Consider the following 23,909-nt stretch of genomic DNA (forward strand, 5'->3'; position numbering starts at 1 on the left):
ATTTTATAAGCAATACAAGCCATTAACATTAACTTTAGTTAAAAAAATATATTAATTTATCCAACTCTGAATGATAAATAACAACAGCGCAGAGAGCGTAAATTTTTTCATAATTAAGTTAAAACATACAGCTATTAATTAAAAAATTGTCTAAACGGCCGTTTGTTTTCTGTTCCTGAACTACCTGAATTAGTGTGCACTTAAAATGAAATAGATATATATTTGAAAGTTAGTGAAAGCAAGATGGAACGTTCCAGTGCAGTCTAGTGCAGGAATAGAAAACAAGCCTCGGATCAAACTTTTATTTGAGAAATTCTAATTACCTCTCTTTTCTTCTCTCTCATTAATTGCGCAATCTTATCAATGCTGTTTTTCATGCCTCCAACCGGTGATGAGCAGCGCATATGCAATCTTATCTATCTTTGTAATAAATCTATGCCTTCCACCGCTTTGTGCTAAAAAGATCGTTGGCGCCTGCAATCGATCGATGCGTGGATCAATTAATGCGGTTGAGGATCGGCGCTCCTGTTCGATCGACTAACTCTTTCGCAGCAAAACACACTTCGTATTCAATTAACCGTTTCGCTTCTTGCAAAGTTTCGCGGTAAAAGACGCATTCGTTGGTATATCCCTATTAGCGCACGCCGCACTACAGTGGGATGAAATGATGAGGTATTCGTGGAAAACGAGTTCAACTTCTGATATATTGTAGATATTGAAATCATTATTTTATAAGCAAAAGTTTAATAACTTCACAACAGCAAAGTTATATAGCAATTTTTAAAGATTAATTAACAAAGGATCACATGTTACATTAAAAATAATAAATTTACTTTGCATAGGAGAAGCGCGCGCGCACACTACGGAGGATGTTTCATATTTTGATTGAATTTCAAGCAAAATATATGCACATATACACGTATGTATTATTTCTAACCATCAAGGCTGGCATAGTTAAAAAGTTAAGTTAAAAAATTAATAACTTTTAATTGAATAACTTAGTTAATTTTTAACTTTAACTAATAGTTATTTAATTTTGAAACACATATAAACTTTGATTTATTAACTTTTTTCTCCGAGTTAACAATTTATTTATATAAAGGAAAAAATTATAAAAATGATACAAACATTTCTTTCCTATTTTATATAAACTTAATTTACAAATAAAATATTAAATTTGTTTAATGATCTCTGTATTATAATTGTTTTAAGTAACTTTAAAGAATTGCGAATTTCTAATTTAATATGAATTATGCTTTCCAAAATTAACTTTTAACTTAATTTAATCTTAACGTAACTTTTAATTGAACTTAGTTTCTTCTTCATGTAACTTTTAACGTAATTAAATTAATTTTATAAGTCATTAACTTTAACTTGAGTTAGTTAAAAGAACTACAAGAAAAGTTTATATACTTAGTTAAAAGTTATTTCTTTATTTTATTTAAATAAATATTTCAATTAAGAAATTTTTAACTTGACTGCAAGTAAGTAAGTTATTGGGATCTACATTTTTTTTTTTTAATTTAATTTTTGTTTTAAGATATTTTTCTCTCAGTCCAGCAATAGGATTGATATTTTTCTAGTACATCTTCCAGAAGCCAGACCACTTGTTTTCCAATTTTCTTGATTGTAGTACCACCAATTTTCTTGATTGTAGTACCACTAGCTACTGCTTTGTGATTTCATCAAATTTTTTTTCTTTTTCCTTCTTTAGAGTCGATCACTTTTGGTTTCTGAGGACAGAATATACACTCTTCTGTGCACACGCCTTCGGAGAAAGAATTAGCTATCTTCGTATGAAGGATCGCTTCTTTGGATCTGGATTCATCGTTCACCTGTACGGGACGACGAGACGTTGGTCAGTACACGCGGAACATGTGTAGGACACACGAGGGTGGCGATACACGACACGCTGCGCAGAATCGTATCGGTTTATAGTGTAACACAAGTCAGACGAGCCGTATTTAATTGTGCATCAGTGTGAAAAGGGACCTTGGAAAGAATATGCCGTCGATAGTAGTCTCGCCCTCGATAATTCTCCTTCTGATATTCGAATGCTATTTGGGTGAGTGACACGAATCCGCGACAGTCCGCCAGGATCACACCCTCCCGCCTTCGAAAATGCGAATTCAAGTGCCGTGTGTAAAGTTCGCGTCCGATGGATTCGAGCGAGAGCGCTCGATCAAGGGGTGATCGAGCGACGACGAGACGCATATACAACGAAGCGGATATTCTCCAGGGAAACGTAAACGCGCTAATTCCCGCTCCGGGAAATTAATTTCCATCAGCCTTTGTTTGATGTCCGTCCAACTTCCGTCCGCGCCCGCGCGGTCCGAAAGTTCTGTTACATTATATATTTCACTCCTTTCTGATTCTCGGCAAAAATTTTGCGCATATCATATCGCATCGCATCGTCGCAGTAAGAGCCAAGAAATTGTAATTCTAAGAATAGTTCGGGTGAATTGTGCGATGAGCTTGAAAGGTTCCTCGGAACTTCGTGCAGCTAGCCGACAACGCGATTGGATGAGTAATCGTTTTTAATCAATTTTAAAATCCTTCGTTAACCAGCGTCGCGATTCGAAACTGAAAGCGTTAAATCTCGCAAAGTGAAACGTCACTTTGAAAAAGAGTGAAAGTTGAGAGCTTGCATTCTTTTATATAAACTTAATTTACAAATAAAATATTAAATTTGTTTGAGGATCTATTATAATTGTATATATTGTAATCGTTTTGAGTAATCTAACTTGAAAAAGAGTTTCTAATTTAATTACACGAATAAAATTTCAAAATTAACTTTGAACTTTTAACTTTCTGAGTGATTCATCACTCTGTGAGAATCAAAATTCAATCCTATATACAGTGAATTAAAATTGAGCTTGTGTATTTTTCACTTTGCGAGATTCAGATAGTATACACATCCGCATGACTTATTGCCAAAAAATATTGTTTCGCAGGGACCGGTGGTTCCTCGATAAGATCCCTGGATGTGCCGCTGGCTATCCGCAACGGTACCGGACCTGTGGACCTGATTTGCGTTTACGAGGTTGACGAGGACGAGAACGGACTTGTAATCAAATGGTTTCACGAAGCGTATCAGATTTATCAGTGGATTCCACCGAGTAATTTACACTTTCACCCCGCCTACGCGGATCCCATTATAACTTATATGTCGGCCCTATGTATTTGCGCGTTATTATTAAATTTACCTTAACGACGGTCTGTGTGCGTTACATCGCAGAACTGTCGCGAGATATCGCAAAGTCGTATTGTAACGACGCGCGGATACCCGTGGGAAGGAAAATATCGTAGTTAGCTCGATTCGAAGTTATAGGTACAGGTACATAAGACCGTATAATGAGCGGAGAAAATAAAAATACAAGTCGCGAAATATCGTACGATCGTGTCGCTTGCGTCAGAATGCGCATAAAAGGAGACTTTGATTCCTAACAAAGTAACATTTATACATATCGATAACTTTTCGCGACTGTGTTTTTTGAGAGACGGCACTTGAGACCGAATTTAGTTTTTAAAATTATATGTTTTACGATATTACATAGATTTTATCAAAAATTTTTACAGGAAACTTAATGATGTTACACGTTTAATTAAACAAAAGTTGCTAGATAATTGAATAACTTTTAACATTTTTTGTAAATATAATAATTAAATTCTATTAAGAATTATTTTTATTAATATCTTCAATTGAAAAGAAATCTGTGAATTTACTATTTCTAAAATTTCACTGTAAATCAGAGTTGAGTAATAACTAGTTCAAAAATAAAAGTTAAACAATAAACTTAACAAGTTACTAACTTTTAACTGGGCTTAGTTAAGTTTTAATTTTTAACTTTAATTACTTTTGAAACACAAACTTTCAGTTACTAACTTCTTCCCTAAGTAAAAATTTATCTATGTAAAAGAAAAAAATTTTTTTTAATTAAAAATTTCTAATTTAATATAAATAATTTAAAAATGAACTTTTAATTTAACTTAATTTAATCGTAACGTAACTTTTAATTTAAATAACTTAACAAACGATTAATTTTATTAACTTTAATATGAGATTATAGATAAATTCGTCTTGGTAAAAATCTCTCCATAATTATATTAATTACAGTATTATCTCATATTTGTTGAATCCAAATTCGAAATATTGTAACAAGGTGTTTATACCGCCAGTACCGCCGCAAGATATCGGAATTATCGAAGGAGTCGCGGAATATCCAGCTGAAAACCTGAAGGAGCCATACTCGCGCTCAGTGATACGATTGAAGACCGTCACGATAGACATGACTGGGGAATATACGTGCGCAATCAGCACGTTTCAGGACGAGGCGAGCAACTCGACGAAAATGATTGTTTATGGCAAGTTTATGAGATAGAATTTAGTTTGAAATTTAAAAATTTTTCTATTTCCATAATTGCTTTTTTTGCACCGTTTAACTGACTTGATTGTCTTTTGTCTTTAAGTGCCGGAAAGCGATATGACGGTGCACACTTACCCCTTCAATAAGACCCACGTGAATTTAACGTGCGTCGTAACGGGCGCGCAACCACAACCGTCTCTGAAGCTCTACGTCGAGGGAATCGAGAGCAATGATCGCGGAAGTGATCGGGAATCCTCGACAGACTGGTACAAGGGTAACCCACGAACGTCGCTGGATGTTGTCGTCGAGGACACGCTGGATCCTGCCGTCATCGAGTGCGAAATGTCAATCCCCGAAACGGAGTACAAGCGCCGAGAACGGATCGTCTACTATCCCAGTTCGAATCGTTCCAGTATGACAGACCCTGCACTTTAACACAAACATCTTTACTGTTATTTAATTCTTCGTACACTCAAAAAAAGAGTGTTTAATTTTAAGATATTTAAAGGTTTTATTTTTGTCTCCGTTTTTTATGTATATTCAAAAATATTTTAATTTTAAACGATGTTTAAATTTAAAACACTAAAACATTTAAAGCTGTTAAAACTTTTAATTTAAATTAATATTTTTTTACGTATTTAAAAAACGGAAACAGAAATAAAATATTTGAGTGTTAAAATATTAAACACTTTTTTAAATGTAATGTTGGAGTGTCTTTTAAATTAAAGAATGAAGAGAAATAAGATGGAAATCTGCTCCATTATCAAAATTTCTGGAAGTCTTCTTTAATAGCACAAACGATAAACATTAATATGGATTTCACAAAATTTATGGTAACTTTGCTGAGAATCAGAGGAAATAGTGAAAAATGTGTCTAAACTCTCGGAGATTCGAGCAATTATCTTGTTTTTACGTATCATATAAATAAGATGTTTATTAAATGCATGTTTCTTCTATATGTTTCAGCGCAATTACTACCCTATCGCACAAATGTTTCACAAGGGAGGCACTACGCGATGTTGCTTGTCGATATTCTTTATATTGCCATTCTTAGATTAATATTCACGTAGGATTGAAGTTAACGGCAAATTGTACTCTGGGGAAATAAACAGGTATTTAATGTATTTTTATTTCGTGAAACTCGAGTATCAACTCTTCTAATTCTGAAAAAAAAGAAATAAAAGCACTTAAATCGATCATCTGTTTAATCTACTTTTTCATTTTCCCAAAAGTACGTGTAGATATGTGTTGTTTGAATTCAGTGAATTCTCTGTAGATTTTAATGATTTTTCATTCGCGATTTAACGTCTTGCGTATAGTGGATATTACTATATCGAAACGACAAAGCGATTGCGTGTGGTTCGGGGTGGGAGTAATAATCTTGGATAGTGGGGATGATACTTCAAGGTAGCAAGCAAGGTAGTTGTCCCTCAAGATTATCATTCGCTTCCCGGTACTCACCTGTACAGGGTAAGTAACTGCTTGGGGTAAATCTCTCTCTAATAATTCACACCGATTTGTGAGTGATTTTTAATCGTTACAAAATACTAAAGTTACAAATATAATTTTATTACATATTATTTTGTTACATACTTTAATTGTCAAAATTATTTTTTATTTTTTTTATTTGCAACACTTCTTTTAATTTATTTTTTAATATATTGTACATTCGTGCACGTAGATCTGTTAACGATCGTTATAATTTTCAAGATTAACACAGCAACTAATTCCCTGCGCATGTATATATTCTTGATTTTTAGAAACTTGTCTTTTGTTATGTAAAAATGAAATAACCGTGTTTTAATAATATTATTAATGAACGTGTATTTATTAAAAGTGCTATTATTTTATGCTAAATATTTTAATTAAAGTTAGAAATTTGGCAATAAAAAAAAAAAATATATATATATATATATATATATGCGTGTGTGTGTGTGTGTGTGTGTGTGTGTGTGTGTGTGTGTGTGTGTGTGTGTTACTCAAAATGTACATCCGTATAATTAGAGCGCCATTATTTAAGATCCCTGTTACATTTTACTGATTGTGAGATTTTACAATTAGTATCATTTTCAAATACATTCTTTGTGTATGTACCAAGTTGTCACTAACATATTTTAATTATTTGAAACATTAGTGACCACGTCCCGGCTGAGATCGTCAGGCTTATCGTCGTGCCGAACTTGTCGTCGTCCTTACTGCGAATACTTCAAAGAAATGAATCACCCTTGGGTGCTACTTTTTTTCGCAGGTAATCGAATCTTTTTTTATTACATGTATATCTTAATTCAATTTATAACATAATGTTGTAACATATTAATATATTAAGTATATATATTATATATTTTATTTTTTTCACGTCAATTATTTATTATGTAACAAAATTTTATTTGTTTTATTCAAAATACTTTGAAACACTTGCAACGGAAATTTCACTTTATTTCATGTTTGTTTTATTTATAGAATGCTTATTATTTTGTTTTCACAGTAGTAAAGTTTATTTAACACGTTTCTCATGCATTCTGTTTTCGACGATGCTGAATGGAATTGATAATTTTATAATAAATGTTTGTGTAAACATTGTATATTTTATTTATTTATTTATTACGCGTATCTCTCAAGTCAGTCATGATTAAAGATCGGGATCTTCAATTTAATGTATGCTCATGCCTCACGGAGATTGGCAAAAATATTCTCGGTGCTTTGTCTTCTGAGCGGTGGTGATCGAATAAAAATCTAAACAGACGAGCAACTTTTATGCCACAATCACTACATTTATTATGCATACACATTCTTAAATATAATTTAAAATTTTGAAAAAAATTATAAAAAGAATTCTATCTTTTTTTATTAAATTTCTCATTTTACACAAAATTTTGAGAGAGAAAGACAGGAACATTTATGCTTCCCATAGTAATATATTTGTTGCAAGTTCTACGAAACAAACATACAACATTTTTAATATATGATATCACTTAATATTGTCCAGAATGCTTGTTGCAATAAAGTGGACTAATTTCAAGTAGCTGACATTTCCTTTAAAAGGAAAGCTAAATGAAGTTAATAATTACAATATCTATAGCTTCTTTTGTGTTTACGGAATAATCGGCTCAACCGTAAGACGAAGTGATATCACTGGATTTAGTTGATCTCTTAAAAACAGTGAACCATTAGAGTTAATGCTAAAAATAAATTTCTAACGTATTAATAATTCTATGTTGGACGTAATGAGTTAAACGATTTTGTTTCGATTTGCTTAACAAACAAGATGAGAATTGTATCACCGATTATTTGAAGACATTAGAATAAGATATATGTTACAAATAGAGATATACCAAATAATGTTAAAATAAAATTACTTTATATATATATATATATATACATCTTTTAAACAAAAAAAATGATTAAACAAGAAAAACGAAATGTGAAATATATTCTTATTAATTTCGGAATTGTGTTAAAAAGACATACGCAATGATTTTGGAATTACAGTTAAATTTTAATTATGCTACGATTTCTATCGTATTAAAATAACATAAATGAGCAAAGGGAGTCTTATTTGATCAAAGAGAATTTTTGATGCCTAATAATAAATTTGTCGGTCTTGAAATACTGTCTTAAACTAAAGCTGACGTACCTAATGATAAATTAAAGTGATAAGCAGTTTAATACTGATGTTAATGAGCATTTTAAAACACTGCAAAGAATTTATTGTAAAAAATATTATCCTAGCGGGGAGAAAGCTTATATTAAAATTCTACAATGTTTTAAGAACCTTATTAATTAATGTCAGTATTTTATTTGTGATATTATGTATGCCAGCTTTAGTTTAGGACTATGTTTCAAAATCGATAAATAATCAACGCACAGTTTGAACTAGAAATTATACGATTCACGCAAAATATTATTAAGCACCAAGATTTTTCTATTGAATAAGACTATGTATACTTATTTCTATTAATCAAATATTAATCAATTCTTATTAATTGTTTTATTAAATTAGAAAAAATAAGTTATTATTTATAAATTAAATTATAATTTTGTAGCTTTCTGACGTATTTCGATTTACAATTAAGTAATATTCATAAAAAATACAGAGTATGTACTCAAATTTCGTTAATAAATTTCCTGAGAGTTTTCGGATTTTGCAGGAATTTTAATCAAAATTCTAAGAAAGATTACAGAATTTTTTAAATCTTTAAAATAAATTTATTGTATTACATGTATTTTTTAATATTCTTTAATCATGCAATCACAAAGAAAAATCACTTAAGATTTCAATATTAAACTGCAGATTAAACTAGAAAGAAATAATATGAACTAAGTGCATGTTGTATAAAGATCTATCAATATATGAATCTAATTTTTACATAACTGGATATAAATATAGACATCAGAGATATAAACTACACAGACACACTACAAGAAATAAATTTTTCAAAAAGAGATAAAATTTAGATTTAAAAATAGAATTTTAAAAATTTCTCTAAGTATCATATATAAAATCCCACAAACATCCATAATTTTCAAGGATTAATATAAAAATTCCAGGTTTTTTTTTTTTTCTGGTAGTACAAACCCTGAAAAATATTTTATTTAGTTATCTAATGTTCTTTTTTTATCAATGTAGATTAACTTTAATCTTGGTTTAATTTACTCCTTATCCTTTCCTAAATCTAAAAATTAGAAAAAAGATAAAGAATAAGTTAAACTGAGATCAAAGTTAATGTACATTAGTGGAAATGGACTCATTCGAGTTTTTACTTGTCCAAATGTACAAATACGCAATATAACTCACATGATTTTCTAAACAGACTCAAGTTATTTAAAAAAGAATAAATGCCACATAATAATGAGATTGTCTATAAAGACATCTATAAAGATATTATTTTAAGTTAATATCAGTGTTATCGTATTTGATTAAAATTAAGAAGTTGTTTATTAAAAAATTATCGGATGGTAATAACGATCCAGAATGAAAATTTTAAAAGTTAAATTAAGTTCCGTAAAGATATGCATTGGCTCGCATAATACGGCGGTAAGTTGTAATTACTTGATTGACATTCATTACCGGACATCGATGGCTTCTCCGTCACATCCATAAATGCATCGCGTTGCAGCATACTTGTGCTTAATATATAAACTTTTTCCACGCGTTTTACAAGTTTTCCTCATCCATTGGATGTGCAATAAAAATTGTGCTCTAATTATCGTGTTTATTGTATACCTCTTTGATTGCTTTTTTATTGAAAAAATTTAGAGTTTACTTATTTGTAATTTTTTTGTTTTGTTTTTGAAAGCATGTCAGGTTGAACGTGTACAAATCCCATCAAATTATAAATTCTTCTTTATATCTTTTATAATATCTGACATATATACATTCTATATAAAAAGAAAATAATATATAAAAATCATTATACCATTTCTGCATTGACGATATTCTACGGAAATCGTAACTTTATAATTATAAGAGTTTTACTTGAAGCATGACAAAAGAGTTATTAAACAAATATTAACTTAGCGCGATGTTCATCTTTTAATAATTCTCTTCGTTTTCGCAGTGTGCGTACTGTGGACCCTCGGCGAGACTGGCCCCTGCGATCTCTGTGGACGAGAATGCGCCAACATATGCGGCACCCGCCAGTTCCGCGCCTGTTGTTTCAATAATGTGCGAAAGAGACATTCCGATTCCTTCGGCCTGAAATTCTGGATGAGACCGCGAAGATACGCGCTCCTTTATCCGGCCTACGACGATTAATCATCGCACCATATATCTACACTATTATGGAGAATACGCACGATATAAGCTAGTTACTGCTCAATGTTATTTGTCCACGCGCACCGTTCAACTGAAGTTGCATAATGTTGCCCTTAAAATTTTTTTGTGCAACTTTTCTTTCTTACTCCTTCGACAACACGCTTGTTGATTCTCGTAACCAAAATTAAAGGTATCACGCAGCAGCAATTACTTGGATACGATTCTTTATACAGCACGAACTCTTTCACCCGATTTTATATGTACGTTATAAGAACGCATACTTGATTAGCTTTGGTGTAGGAATTAAATTATATGCACACACATACGCATATATGAAATGACCAATATTATTGAAAAAATATAAAATGAGTTTTTACATTTGTTTTGTTGTTTTCGTTGTATATCACAGTTTTTTACAGTTTCTATTGTATATCACAGTTTAAATCTATATTACAATTTGATATATATATCATGCATAACTAGTTTTATGCAAGTATTAAAACTAAACACAATTATTTAAGTTTTTTTACTTGCATATAATTAAATTGCACTATTATAATTTGTGTATATATTTAATATTGCTTGATTAATACTGTTATTGTTTGCTTAAAATTTTGTTTTCGATATCATTTTTTATTATATACATTTTTCTTCTTTTTCTTTGAATCTCTCCGTTTGCTCGCGTCGGTAGTGTCGGCATGTTTACGCTTCATTGTTCCTTTCTTTCTTTCAAGTTTTATTGCTTTGGAAAACTTTTTTTCAAAGTCCTCTCGATCTACTATTTCTACAAAAATACAATATGTTAAATTGGATTGTTTTAACATGTTTCAGTACAACTTCACTATAGCATAAAATAACAAATTTTATCAAGACTTTACATTTATAAAAGAACTACAAAGTTACTGATTATATTATATACAGATCTTTCTTTACAAGAAGATATATTTTACAGACAACATAAAATGATTTCTAATTAGATTTTATATTGTGTATATGTTTAACAATTGTAACAATATTACTTTTATATTTTAGTTATATTTTATCTGTGGATTGTAAATAAAATATTTCTTTCTCCTGTGTGTGAAAGCTGTAACTGTTTTTTTTTTTTTTTTTTTAATTTAAAATAATACAATATTTAAGAAGGGACAATATAGTAACGGTTAAAAAAAAGCTGACTTCAACATGCAATTGTGCTTTAGTATTTATATAAAAAAACAGAGAAAAAAATATTTTATAATATCGCTTTAATCGATACGTACCTCCAATATCATTATTTGATATAGACGTATCTTGAAATTTTAAATCAAATAAGTTCAATTCATTATTGGATGAGGCACCTTGTGTCAGTCTTGAGTTATCAGTCTTTTCATCAGATTTATTACAAGTTGTGCTTTTGTTATCGACTTCGGTTTCAAGAAGCCAGATTTGTGGATCAGGATTGCTAAAATATCATAAAATACTTTATAATTCGTTCTAGATTGCTAATTAAAATATCAGATAGCTACAAACATACCACATCATTTCTCTATCCTGCAAGTTAAAGTTGAGCCACGATTTTAAGTCCTCTGGTAGCGTCAGATTTTTTGAAAGCCAGATTTGCGTACCGACATATTGAAACTGTTTCGCGCATTGGTACAATTCGTTGTACCATACGCAACATCTTATAATCGTGTACTTTGCGAGTAACCTGCGAAGAAATGGTATCGTTCAAAAGAGAATAATATATACAACGTCGGCATGTATGTCAAGTGGCTCAGACTTGTGAGAAATTGCGAATTCATGTCTCGTACATATGGATTTTTTTAAGTTCAAAAAGAAAGAGAAAATATTTATAAAACATTTAGATGTAAAAAGATGAGAAGAAAAGAGAAGAGAAATATTGGAAGATATTGTAAACATGACGACTTCATTATCAATAGTTAGATTTTAATTTAAATTAATAAAAATGAATCATTTATAGAGATAATACCAGATTCTGCTTGCAAGGGAATTGGCTATTGTAGCAACAGTCCAGGCTTGTCCCGATTTGATTCTGGATAGCCAGAAGTAAGCAGTGGTCCTTGAGACATCTCTAATTCTAAGCATGAGCTTGCCGAAGCCTTGCAATCTCAAGAGCATGTACTCCAGCCTTTGTCTGCTCGGTAAAATGTGCATTCCGTCTCTCATTCGAAGGTCAGACCGCAAATTTGTGTACTCCTTTTCTAGGGCCATTCCGCGAATTTTGCGCAAAGCACTCCTCATCATCCACATGTGATTTAACCCTTGATCGTGCCGGAATTTGGTCGCCATTCGATACATTAATCTGTTTAGGATCGCAAACTCTAGCAACATAAATCCACGAAACCATTCTGATTCCATATCATTGATCGCCGTGCCCAGTGCAATCTTGAATCGAGACACTTCCAAGCCTAAAAGCAAAAGCAAACAATTATCTCACAAGTGTATTTTTTGTAATTATTGTTACTTTTGCAATCTGCATTAGAGAGCACAGCCCCAAGCGATAAAAATAAATAGTAATTCTCAAATATATTCTTTTAAATAATTTTCCTTTCCTCAATTGTGCTCCTTAATTTCTTCATATTTTTACTTCCTTTTTGTATAAAGTTAATAAAATGTTAGCACAATAGGAAAAATATTAGAAACAGAAATAAATTATTACAATATATATTTTTACCTTTGTCTCAGATAAAAAGTGTCATCTTTTATAATTATCTAAGGTAATATGAATAATGATAAAAATATTGTCCTTCAAGTTACCATTCATTCTAACAAGAGCATTTTTTAAAGTGATAATAGGGTTGCGTTTCAAAATTCACTGCCAGTGTTTAAAAATCTAGTACTAAAAATAATTTGTTATATATATATTATAGATTTTTAGTATCAGTAATGAATTTTGAAACGTAATCTTGTTATCACTTTAAAAAATTATTAGAATAATTGAGTTTGCGCATATCAGTAATAGCGCAATATAAAAGTTCTCCAAAACTGTAAATTCTTCCTAAAAACTTCTACAAGAAATTTTGCCATTTACTATGTGTGTAAGGTATATATCCCTTCTATTTTTCAACTTTAATTTTTATTTGCATATTGATTCAAATCCAAAAGAAATATTTTTTGTTAAACTAAATTATTTAAAAAACTTTTATTTTTTAAGAAATAAAGATTAGAAATAAAAATACATGAATACTTTTTTTTATAATCCTAAATTGTTTTGTACAATAATGATATTATCTAAAAATTACCTAGATAAAATCATTTATAATTTTATCTTTTATCTAGATAAATTAAATCATCTTTATCTTGTCCAAGATGCATTTACATGTGTAAAGATAGATAACTTTAGATAACTTTTAAGTTACCTGAGCGCAACACTGCTATTATTTATTTAGAGTTCAGTGAGAAAATGCAGATTCTAAAATTCTCTAATTTCTATTTTTAACATCTGACCTTGCTCGATAATGCGAGGTGTTTCACAATATCGTTGTATCATACGATACAAAGATCGAATAACTGAACAATCGGATGCGTGGCATTCCACGCGGAACTTTAAAGGCTCTAACAAAAAAATTCGAATTAACGTAATTATTATTCTAAGCACACGAAAATGTATAATTAAAGTCTCGTGGACATGACTCTCGGTCGATCAGGTCGATCCCGTATCCAAGGCAACGTGCGAGCTACACGTGGCCCTGGTGCGCGCGAGAAAGGTTAAGAAAAAAAAAAGATCAAGTTTGGAATCATCTTGTTCTTTCGCACTTCAATTCTTTCCCTAACACATTTATTTCCTAGGATCGTTGCAATTAATGGCCTAATTTATACCGGGCGTTTGGTGCGCATACCAAGTACTATATTTGCAATAAATTAATTTGATTCGATGGTGTAAACGATGACGCATTAATTTGATGCGTATCAGATCGAATCAAAATAGTACGCATCTTCAGCACACATTTACCATTTGCTTGATAAGTGTACCAAAATGCTCGGTGTAAAGTAGGTAAATGAATGTAGTAGGTATAAAGCTGCGAGTGAATAGCGGCAGATAGGCGCTTACGAAACTGATGCTTCTTTTTTCATTCATTGCGTCATAAAAATAATTTTTTTTTTCTTTCAATTGTCATTACAAGATAACGCTTTCAATACGAATAGAAATAGAAGCGAGGACATGCTTGGTCCTGGGATCGCGTGGCGCGGCGCATGCACGTGCGTGTGGAAAATAAAGTATATACCCTTCTTTGTCGCTTCGAGCGGCTTGATCTGCCACGTTGAACACGGTGGCCGCTTCAAATCGTGCAAATTCCACAACGCGTTCATTTTCGTATGACGATTTCGCGTAATTACAATAATTATATTATATACGCAAGTGCGCGAAATACTACCACGTGGGGCGTTACGAAATGGCCTCACGATATCTCGCCGTGCTTCGTAATGCTTCGCTAGCGAGAATCAGAATTGGTGAGAGAATGCGCGTATGTGTGGTCTTGCGACGTAACCAAATGTAACGTAACTCGCCTAATCTGCCTTCTCCGTCCGTTCACGCATGCGCAGACGATGTTCTCCGACAACGAAAAGCTTCCGGAAGATTCTCGAAGATGTGCAAAAACGGAGGGAGGGAGAAGACGAGAAAGAGAAAGAGTATCGGCAACAGAAACAGGAAATAACAACAGACAAAACATTTTGCGACTTCTGATTGGTTTGCATACATTTTCAAATCTGTTCTTGTCCTGTGCTTCTGTACGTACAATAAGCGAGAGAGAGAGAGAGAGAGAGAGAGAGAACATCAAAAGATTCTGTAAAAGCGAGTTTTTTTAAATTCATCGATCGATCAATCGCATTATGCGCAAATGCAATTTTTTACAGAGCAAAGTTGCATTTGCGCATAACGTGGCTGATAAATCAGTGAAATAAAAAAAACTTGCCTACATTGATGCTATTTTCGCGTGCGCGCGATTTAAAAAAAGAAAAACTTGTATTAAATAGCGACAGATAGAAAAAAATTGATGAGACCACGTTCCGTTGCTCGATTGCACGGCGCGATCGGCCGTGCGCAAACGGGACAAGTGTAAAATCACATATTTAACGTATATTTAAAAAAGGTACTTTATTCTACATAGATTCTTCATATGCGCCTCGCACGGCGATTTTACTACAAATGTAACAACGTATTACGTTCGTGTTCCTGCTCCCTTTAATTTTAAACTATTAGAACGCGTGGATATATCCCTTTGCGTTACCTCAACCGTGTGATCCGTCTTATGTTTGTATTTATAGCGCTAAATGGGATCGAATAATTCGAAAAAACTGCGGATATAAGATACAATTATAATTTATAAATTTACATTTACAAGGCTTATATCATAATTTTAATATTAAAATAATTGTACTTATTAAAAAAAAAAAAAAAAATAATAATGGGAGGAAAAAGAAACCATCGTTACGTTGAATTTCAGCCGGTCACAATGTACAATGCGACTAACGCTTAACAGATTTTTAAAACGCATTAGATATATTTATTTTAAAAATTGATTGTACAATGTTAAGATCTCATATATTTATATATATATATATTCATATAGAAAGTAAATCAGGTAGGCTGGCAAGAAGCTTATCGCGTCACATTTATTCTTCTTGGCAGTCTCGCAACTTTGACAGAAGGTGGCTGCTCGTTAATTCGAATCATTAGTGATATCGTGTAGACAATAACGATATAATTGCGATAAGTGCCCTGTAATTATAATTACAAGTGTTCCTATACATAATATTCAAAGCTATCCTAGTTTATACTTAAAATTAGATATAATCTAACTTCCAAATTGTAAATATAAAGGAAATCAATCGGATCAATAAGGAAACCTACAACAATAAATTACGTAAGTGAATAAATATGTATCAAAATATACGAATATGAAACAAGTCCATCCATATTGTAATAAAAAGAATTTTTCTTTGTTGGACAAAAAATACAACTTTGGCTCGTCGTGTATGCCAGATAAAATAAAAATGCTGTCAGGTATGTGCATAACATGTCGATCAAGATGAAGTTAAGTCAAGCATCATGTTGGTGTCCTCTAATGCTGGCAATGGTAACTCATTCTTCTCTTCCTCGATTCTGGCATCCGACATCTTTAGGAACTTGATTACCTTCTCAGTAGCGGCGATTCCGCAACTACTTACTTCGTTCTGTAATAAAAATAGGCGCAATAAAACTTACAACGTATTCTCAGATAAGGCGGAATACAGGATGTTCAATGAGAATAATTACCGATGCCGTCAGATTCATGAAGTTGAAGAACTTTTGAAGTACAGATACCATAGTGGCGAAGTTCTTGTCTGGTAGTCTACTTCGTACTAGCGACTCGTACTCCTGGACAATCAAAAAAGATTTATTAAGAAAAAACGAACTTGATGTGCTTATTCCTTAAAAGATGCTATTTTATTAAATAAGACGTGTAATAAATGGTTCAATTATATTTTTTACTTAATATTTTTACCTTGTTATCCATTATTAAGTATCCAAGTAACAGTACTACATATGATCCGATTAGCGTATGTTCCATATGTCGCCCAGCTTTTTGTAACACTGTAAAATAATAATCGCGCGGTTATTAAAATCATAAATTACAAATATATCTGGATGTTCTAATACATATATTTATAACAAATAAAACAAATATATTGAATTTTCTTTTTTTCACTAAGATTTTTAAAAACTTTTATTTCTAACGTTAAATGTATGTGAGTAATAATTTCATTTTTTTTTTTACCAATTGTAGTATTTGATAAATGATATAGCATAATAAGTATAGTGATTTTTTTCGATAATTTTATCGAATAATATATGTCGTTAAAAATTCGCTCGTTTAAAATGCATTGCATTATGAATTATAATTAATATTTGATAAGCATTGAATTATTGTATATATTGGAAATGTTTAAAGATGGATATACACGTATGAAAGTAAACGTAATACGAACATTTCGTGACGGTCTCTTCGATGAATTCTTCCTGAGATTTAGTAGTGGTTGATACCGTTTCCGTTTGCTCAGAATCTTTCTTTCCGTCGAGAATCGCATCAGTTTTCTGTTCTTCGGCACGCGCAAGTTCCTCTTGCTTGTAGAACAAATCGATCAATGACGCTACGCCACTTTCTTCCGCTGAAATTAGATTAAAAAAACAAAAACAAAAATTTTGTATTTTCAAATTTAATGCAAGTGAAGAAGCGTAAAACCTTAGTAAATCAGGAATACCTACCATCGAAAATATTTTCTGACGACAGAGGTGCTTTCGAATCGATAAGAAGTCGCTTATTATCATCGCATTGCTCTACCAAATTTATCAATAGAATTAATGCTAGCATCATCATGTCAAATCGTTTTTCCTCTGGGAGTGATTCTGGTACACGTAATAAAAGAAACAAACTACAATCCAAAACGCCAACTTGTGCGCCAACTGATTTGCTACCGAAGGCTGTAAAAAATACATATTCTTTTAGAATGAATAATTGTTATAAGAAGTTACATAAATCCATAAATCAATAATAAAAATAGAGTATCTAAGTTGAACAAAACCTAGACCTTTATCTTGTTTTATTTTTCTAAAACTATCAGAGTTTTTAAGATTCAATTCACAATTTTTTTTTTAATTATTAGTTTTTAAAATATAAAATAAATTAAGCTTTATTCAGATGAGATACCTTATAATATAATTAATAAGTGAGGTAAAGTATACAACTATTTAATTTGTTCAACATTAATGAATGCGCTGATAATATAAAAAAAAATCTTACATTGTCCATTAAACCGATGGGTAAGATTGATGAGAACTTTAATAATCGCAAAAAGACATTCTCTAACAACAGCACCAGTGGAACTTTTATCGCTCGGATCTGTTGTCGGATAAATGGGAATCTCTTGTCCACATAGATGATATAAACTAGCTAATGTGCTTACTAATATGCCTTCATCGTATTTTAATAAATACACCTGATTCTCTTCGTTCATATGTGTTACCTAAAAAAAATAAAATGTCACAATATGTAGTCCGTCTTTTTTGCTACAATGCGCACAATATGGGGTGATGAGGAAAGAACGAAAAGAGAAAAAAATACTTACATTTTCTAAGACGCGTAAACATCTGTCAACTTTACGTAATTTGTCTAACAAAGGATCTGTCCAACCAGATCTTAAAACATTCTGGCTGTTAATATGACGGTGACATTCTCGAATTGTTTTTACAATATGCTCCAAGCCACCTAATTCTCGTAACTCTTCTTTGAACCATTCTCCAGCGCGCTTTGATGTAAGACTTAAAAGCGTCTCCATAGCAAGCTGACCAACCTGTTAAAAGCGACATATCACGAAATTATTCAAAAGTAGAAATAATGATACGTAAATATAAATGTGTAGATATATACCAGACTTGTAACCGATTTATACTTTTCGATCAATTTTGCTTACTGTCATAGCATCTAGACTGCGCGCTGAGACAAAAACCGCTCAAACTCATTCTCGCTGATGTGAATAAATTCATCAAATATTAATATTGACATTTCACCCCTTCAAGGGGGCAACAAAATTCAAATAGACCTTTGCAATTTTAATAAAATAGAAACCTATGGGGGAAATCTTAAAAAACCACTAAAAAAAAAAAAAAAACCGCATTGACAATGGTATCTCAAGAGTGATATGGAAATATATTGGTGTTAAATTTAAAATACAGTAGAACCTTCTATAACGCGAGAAATACGTTATAGGAATCTCGTGTTGTACAAAACCAAAAGTGTAAAAAATTAGAATTAAATACTCTTTTTTTTTTTTAATATAACAGAAAAGAATATGCAATTTACTCTACTTTAAACGTATGTTAGAACTTAATACTCTTTTATAATATAACAGAAAATAATATGCAAATTATTCTATTTTAAACAACATGTTAGAACTGAATACTCTTTCTTCTAATCGCGTTATACAGTCGTGCGATTTTTAATTTGCGTTATAAGAATAACGCGTTATATGGGATTCTACTGTGTTTAAATATACACACATATACATATACAATACGTACACACACAATTAACATACGTATTGTACTTTAAAGTGTTATTTTTAAATTTATAACATAATATTAGTAGTAGTAGTAGTAGTAGTAGTAATACTAGTAGTAATACTACTACTACTATTACTGTTACTATTACTACTACTAATAATAATAACTCTGTAAACAATGAACAGCGCGCGGGGCAACATGCTTCAAAGCACTAGAGCTTTATAGTTTCGTATACGATTTACAGCTATTACCATCTCTGAGCTTGAGTGTTTTTTTCGTTTTCGCGCACCGTCTAGATACTATGACAATAAGTAAAATCGGTAGAAAAGTCAAACCGGCTGCAGGCCTGATATATACGAGAACAAATATATAAAGATTAAAAATTGCTTACGGTGATATTATCTAGATTTAGATGCTTAGCGTGTCCTTGAGCTTGAATATCAGCACACAATTGACGCACTTTTTCTTTGTTTTTCAATAATTCAGTATGACTGAGACCACAATCGTCAAGAGCATCCTTATGGCTAGCATCAGATTCTAATAGACTTAACATTAATTCCAAACAATCACGATCAAGATCCATAGCCAGACGATCTTGACTTAATACAAACATTACAGTAGCTGTGCATAGACCAAGACTCTGCAAATAGTCATGTCAATACATAATTATCATAATATATTAAAAAGTCAAATTAACAAAGAAAATATCTGATATAATATGTAATATGTATGGATGCACAGAAATGAATAGGACTTTGTCATGCGCGAGTGTCTATACCTGATCTTTAGTTGCATCATGAAGAGCTTTAAAAAACTTGGCAACAGTTCCATGAGCACGCACGTGCATACGAAATGCAGGAGCCATACATTTACTTGCTAATCGTATGGCTGAAAGGCAACGAGTAGCATTCGGATTATTTTCTCTCAAAGTATCTAAGATATACTCCACATCATCATTAAACTCTTGGAATTCTCCACTTTCTTGTATCTGATGAGCTTTCTTTACATTTTTTACTACAGTATAGAACTGCAAGACAAAATAAAGGCTGAATAAATATGCGTTAAAAATAAATCACATAAGATGATTACAATGCATTTTTACATTTACAATTTCATGTCTTATATAACTGGTCTTACATAAATGGCAATAATCTTACTTGCTACTTTGTAACAAAAAAATGTATAAATATTTGTTTAAAACTTTATTATCAATATTCTCGTATTATACGATAAATTCTCTAAAAAATTATTAAAAAAATATATTGTTGATAGTGTACTTACACCTTTAACTTTCCTGCCACAGCGAACGCTCGTGACCACATCGGCTTCGTCCTCGAAATCCGCATCGACCGCAGGATAAGTGACGACTCTCGTCAGCTGCGAGGGCTCGAACTCCTCCTCGTACGCCACCGGTCCCGCGGTGCTGGAGCCAGACGCAGTGGTCGGCGTGCTGTTACCGGTGTTAGGCGTATCTGGAGCGGTGGATTCCTTGTCGCTGTCGCACCACTTGTGCTTATACAACGCCCGTCTCTTATTTCCGTTCGTAGCGCCCGTCGAACGGCTCTTGAAGATACTGCCTTTCTTAGCGGCGGCGGGCTTGGTCGACGAGACACTCGTCGACGGCGGGTCCGAGCTCTGCAATTCCGAGACCGTGCTCGTCACGTGCAACGGTATCTCACTCTCGGCGTTTCCACTAGCACCCTCACTATCGTCACTGCCTGAAAACCAGTCCTGATCCACCAGAGTCTTAGCCGCGATCTCGACGGTGGCGACGGTGTCGCTCGTCCCACGGATCGGTAGTTCCGGCTCTGATTCAGGATCAGGCTCTACCTCCGGCTCGGGCTCGGATTGTTGCGCGATCGCAGGTTCGATTGCGGCTTCATTGGTCGGGATATCTATGATGCAATGTTGCTCAACTAGGTTCGCGACGCTCTCCGGCGTCGCTTCTTCCGCATTCTCCATATTGTCATTGTCATCGGTAGTGGCGGCCAATACCGATGGTGCTACTGGTGCTATTGGTGACGATGGTGGCGATGGTGACGGTGATGGTGCTGGTGGCGATGGTGGGGGTGGTGGTCTCGTGTCGGAATCACTCGACAAAATATCGATCAGCTCTTGAGTTGTGGTTGGCAGTGGCTGATCGCGTCCGATTAACGGCTCGATCGTCGATTTAGAGGAATATGTTGAGCTGCAGTCAGTCTTAACGATGTCGTAATGAGAGATAAGTGTATTATTAGAGTCCGTCACCGATTTCCTCAGCGTCAGGGAGAGGCCGGAACCGTGTGAGTTCGGGGTGACCGGAGTCGTTGGCGGCGCCACGACGGAGGTCGTTGCCGTCGTGTCCAAGTGCAAATTCTTGGCGCGACTACGCGTGGTCCTTCGCATATCCGAATTCTCCAACGGAATCGACACGGTGGAGACAACGGGTTGATGCGTGCGTAGGGATCTATGATCGGACTTGAGCGACGTCTCCGTATTGAAGGTCTTACGCTCGACGTCCACTTTCGAGGGACTAGCGAGGGGAGTGGAAATCCTATAGGTGTCAGGCTCAGACTCCTGGTTGTCCTGATGCACGTCGCCGCAAACCAATCGCGCCGTACCTTTGCATATTCTCAGTACGATCGGCGGTTTGCTCTCCTCCCGATTGGAAGGAGGGTCGGGTGTACTGGTGCTATCTAAACTTTCTACTACTTTCTTAATTGGAGCATGTGACACTTTCGTTACAGCCTGCGGTTGCTGCTGCTGCTGCTGCTGCTGCGGGGGTTGCTTCGGGGCGCGGGCCCTTCCATATTGCGAATCAGGTACTTGTTTGTAAATTGCCACATCCTGGCGAGATTCTTCCACCGCAGGCGGGACATTTCGGCTCTTGAAGAACTTCTTCGGCTTGACGACCGACGCGTCCGACTTATTGTCCGGGTCGGTCTCGAAGGAGAACGGGTCTTTCCCAGGATTCACACGATTCTGATTCCCATAATCGAGTTTCATTCTCTTTGCGCCATAGGGATGTATATCATCTCTCCTCCCTGAAAATGGAACAGTTCTGCAAAGCTGATCTCGACGTCTTTAGGGAAATGTCATGTATTTTCCTGCTGTCAAGGAAAACTCAACATAATTTATTAAATAACTTTAATAATAAAATTTTTAATGATCCTTGAGATTGACCGTTATAAATATTTCAAATAACAAAAATATAAGATAGATTTATATATAAATACCTATTATATATAAATATTTCTAATGTTTATATATTTTTATAAGATGAAATAAAGTACATTTGTGCTTGAACAATGCGGTACAAAGTGCAAAACAATTTCGTAGTTAAAATATAATATTGCACTTATAAAATTACTTTAGTAAAATTCTAAATCAAACTCTTGCACGCAACCACATGGTGTTATTGCTGTTTAACGTTGAAATTATATCATTGGCGTTAGATCAATTGATTGTGCCAACTTCTAAAAATAAATACTGTCAATTTATAACATTTTTTCGTTACAGAAATAGATTACACACAATCTACTACTTCATAAAGATAAAGCTTGATAAGGATTCTTTGTGACTTATTGAAACTGGGAAAAGCACAATTTTGCTAAGTCTGTCGCGTTCTCACATCAACAAGGTTACAAGAACTTTACGCGTATAAAAATAAATAAACAATTTATAAATTTTGTTCTCTTTCAAACATAAACATGGCAGGTCCATTTCCATTATAAGAATGTTTCGATGTAAAAAATTTGACGAAGTCATATTGTTTACATAAGTTAAGCAACAACAAGCAACTTCCTTCGTGATAACGGCAGACAAGAACGCGACTCCCAAAGACGCTGTCGCAAGGGAGTAGCGCCGGCGATCGCCGCCGCTATATTCAAAACATGTAAACACGTAAATACGACAAAGCGCGTACCATTGATGTTCGTGCTCCTGATCGACGTGAAGGATGTTATGCCCCATTTGCCGACGGTGCCCGCGGACTTGGCGGCGGACGGCCGGTTGCTGTTTTCGCGGAAGAGCTTGTCGAACTGGATGCTGCCGGGCGTTACACTGCTGACCTTGCGGCTGTAGGACTTGGTGTAACTGCGGGACGTCATTGTGCTGCACTCGCCTTCTCGTGGTGCCTCTTCGGCATCGCAGTGATACGGACGATAATGACGCAATCTATCCTCGTGCCCGTCCTCGGTGACGAGCGGCTGCGCGCCACGCGCGCTCACGATCACCAGGGTGCCGCGGCCTCCGTGGCATCGACGACGGGGAGCGCGCGATGGCTTCTCCCCCCCTTCCTCCTTCCTCGTGCCGCGAGTCGCGTGTCGCGAGGATCGCAGCCACGGAGATCCGGAACGATTCAGCTGTTGCGACAGGCGGCGGTGTACCGCGGCGGTGCGATAACGTGCGCCGAAACAAACGCCATATTCCGAGCTACTTCGACGTACAGGGACGGAACGGAGGCTCGCGCTCGCTCGCTCGAGAAAACGTTCTCTCGCTCTCCCCCTCTCTCTCTCGCTTCCGCTCACTCGCTCGCTCGCGCGCGACTCCGAGACGACAAATTCGATTAGCAATCGGAGCAATCCCGGTCCTCTCGAGCCGCACGCCGCACGTCCGTCACCCGCACGATACTCTCCCTCGGCACTTACTGCTGACGCCTCCTCCTCTGCCGTCGCCTCCTCGTCGTCGTCGTCAACGTCGCTGCCACCGCCGCCACCGCCGTCGCTTCTCCGCTTCTCTTTCTCCGCCGCTCGGCTACCATCAA

At 34.3% G+C, this 23,909-nt stretch overlaps 4 protein-coding genes and 1 long non-coding RNA gene across 7 annotated transcripts; 3 read left to right on the forward strand and 2 right to left on the reverse strand.

The window, feature by feature from the left end:
• Positions 1-1,904: 1,904 nt before the first annotated feature.
• LOC105197469 lies at positions 1,905-5,561 on the forward strand. Of its 3 annotated transcripts, none has more exons than XM_011163850.3 (5): positions 1,905-2,065; positions 2,955-3,119; positions 4,180-4,365; positions 4,471-4,764; positions 5,334-5,561. In XM_011163850.3, exons 1-5 carry the CDS (start codon positions 2,005-2,007, stop codon positions 5,435-5,437), a joined length of 810 nt encoding a protein of 269 aa, XP_011162152.1. In that variant the 5' UTR covers positions 1,905-2,004; the 3' UTR covers positions 5,438-5,561. The 3 variants fall into 3 exon arrangements, with proteins under 3 accessions (XP_011162152.1, XP_011162153.3, XP_025986923.2); XM_011163851.3 differs by lacking the exon at positions 1,905-2,065 and adding an exon at positions 2,083-2,527 and having other exon boundaries at positions 4,471-4,779; XM_026131138.2 differs by lacking the exon at positions 1,905-2,065 and adding an exon at positions 2,086-2,527.
• Positions 5,562-5,619: 58 nt separating this feature from the next.
• Positions 5,620-10,498, forward strand: LOC105197468. Its single transcript, XM_011163846.3, has 3 exons — positions 5,620-5,837; positions 6,502-6,615; positions 9,926-10,498. The coding sequence occupies exons 1-3, from the start codon at positions 5,762-5,764 to the stop codon at positions 10,120-10,122; spliced, it is 387 nt and encodes a 128-aa protein (XP_011162148.1). The 5' UTR covers positions 5,620-5,761; the 3' UTR covers positions 10,123-10,498.
• LOC105197467 lies at positions 10,446-14,619 on the reverse strand. Its single transcript, XM_011163845.3, has 5 exons — positions 14,349-14,619; positions 12,092-12,530; positions 11,636-11,809; positions 11,382-11,563; positions 10,446-10,906 (listed from the first exon to the last, which is right to left on the reverse strand). Exons 1-5 carry the CDS (start codon positions 14,431-14,433, stop codon positions 10,749-10,751), a joined length of 1,038 nt encoding a protein of 345 aa, XP_011162147.2. The 5' UTR covers positions 14,434-14,619; the 3' UTR covers positions 10,446-10,748.
• On the forward strand, positions 14,442-15,851 carry LOC120359720. Its single transcript, XR_005576497.1, has 2 exons — positions 14,442-14,574; positions 14,668-15,851. It is a non-coding gene; the product is annotated as an uncharacterized LOC120359720 (long non-coding RNA).
• LOC105197471 (protein wings apart-like) lies at positions 15,607-23,879 on the reverse strand. The gene is made up of 11 exons (XM_011163852.3): positions 23,070-23,879; positions 20,447-22,188; positions 19,944-20,192; positions 19,557-19,805; positions 18,232-18,456; positions 17,907-18,129; positions 17,372-17,587; positions 17,095-17,274; positions 16,611-16,699; positions 16,382-16,483; positions 15,607-16,299 (listed from the first exon to the last, which is right to left on the reverse strand). Exons 1-11 carry the CDS (start codon positions 23,251-23,253, stop codon positions 16,150-16,152), a joined length of 3,609 nt encoding a protein of 1,202 aa, XP_011162154.1. The 5' UTR covers positions 23,254-23,879; the 3' UTR covers positions 15,607-16,149.
• Positions 23,880-23,909: the final 30 nt, after the last annotated feature.

The sequence above is a fragment of the Solenopsis invicta genome, chromosome 2 (genome assembly GCF_016802725.1).
Source record: "Solenopsis invicta isolate M01_SB chromosome 2, UNIL_Sinv_3.0, whole genome shotgun sequence".
NCBI classification, from domain to species: Eukaryota; Metazoa; Arthropoda; class Insecta; order Hymenoptera; family Formicidae; genus Solenopsis; species Solenopsis invicta.

Coding starts and splice junctions, on each gene's coding strand:
- LOC105197471 (XM_011163852.3), bottom strand. CDS start 23,253: ATGACGTCCCGCAGTTACACCAAGTCCTACAGCCGCAAGGTCAGCAGT. Junction 19,806..19,943: donor ATGATGCAACTAAAGATCAG/GTATAGACACTC, acceptor GACTATTTGCAG/AGTCTTGGTCTATGCACAGC. Junction 18,457..19,556: donor TAAATCTAGATAATATCACC/GTAAGCAATTTT, acceptor CGCTTTTAACAG/GTTGGTCAGCTTGCTATGGA.
- LOC105197467 (XM_011163845.3), bottom strand. CDS start 14,433: ATGAACGCGTTGTGGAATTTGCACGATTTGAAGCGGCCACCGTGTTCA. Junction 11,810..12,091: donor TCCCTTGCAAGCAGAATCTG/GTATTATCTCTA, acceptor ATTTCTTCGCAG/GTTACTCGCAAAGTACACGA. Junction 10,907..11,381: donor ATCAAATAATGATATTGGAG/GTACGTATCGAT, acceptor GTATTTTTGTAG/AAATAGTAGATCGAGAGGAC.
- LOC105197469 (XM_011163851.3), top strand. CDS start 2,299: ATGTCCGTCCAACTTCCGTCCGCGCCCGCGCGGTCCGAAAGTTCTGTT. Junction 2,528..2,954: donor CCGACAACGCGATTGGATGA/GTAATCGTTTTT, acceptor ATTGTTTCGCAG/GGACCGGTGGTTCCTCGATA. Junction 4,780..5,333: donor TCCCAGTTCGAATCGTTCCA/GTATGACAGACC, acceptor TATATGTTTCAG/CGCAATTACTACCCTATCGC.
- LOC105197468 (XM_011163846.3), top strand. CDS start 5,762: ATGATACTTCAAGGTAGCAAGCAAGGTAGTTGTCCCTCAAGATTATCA. Junction 5,838..6,501: donor CCGGTACTCACCTGTACAGG/GTAAGTAACTGC, acceptor TTGAAACATTAG/TGACCACGTCCCGGCTGAGA. Junction 6,616..9,925: donor GGTGCTACTTTTTTTCGCAG/GTAATCGAATCT, acceptor TCGTTTTCGCAG/TGTGCGTACTGTGGACCCTC.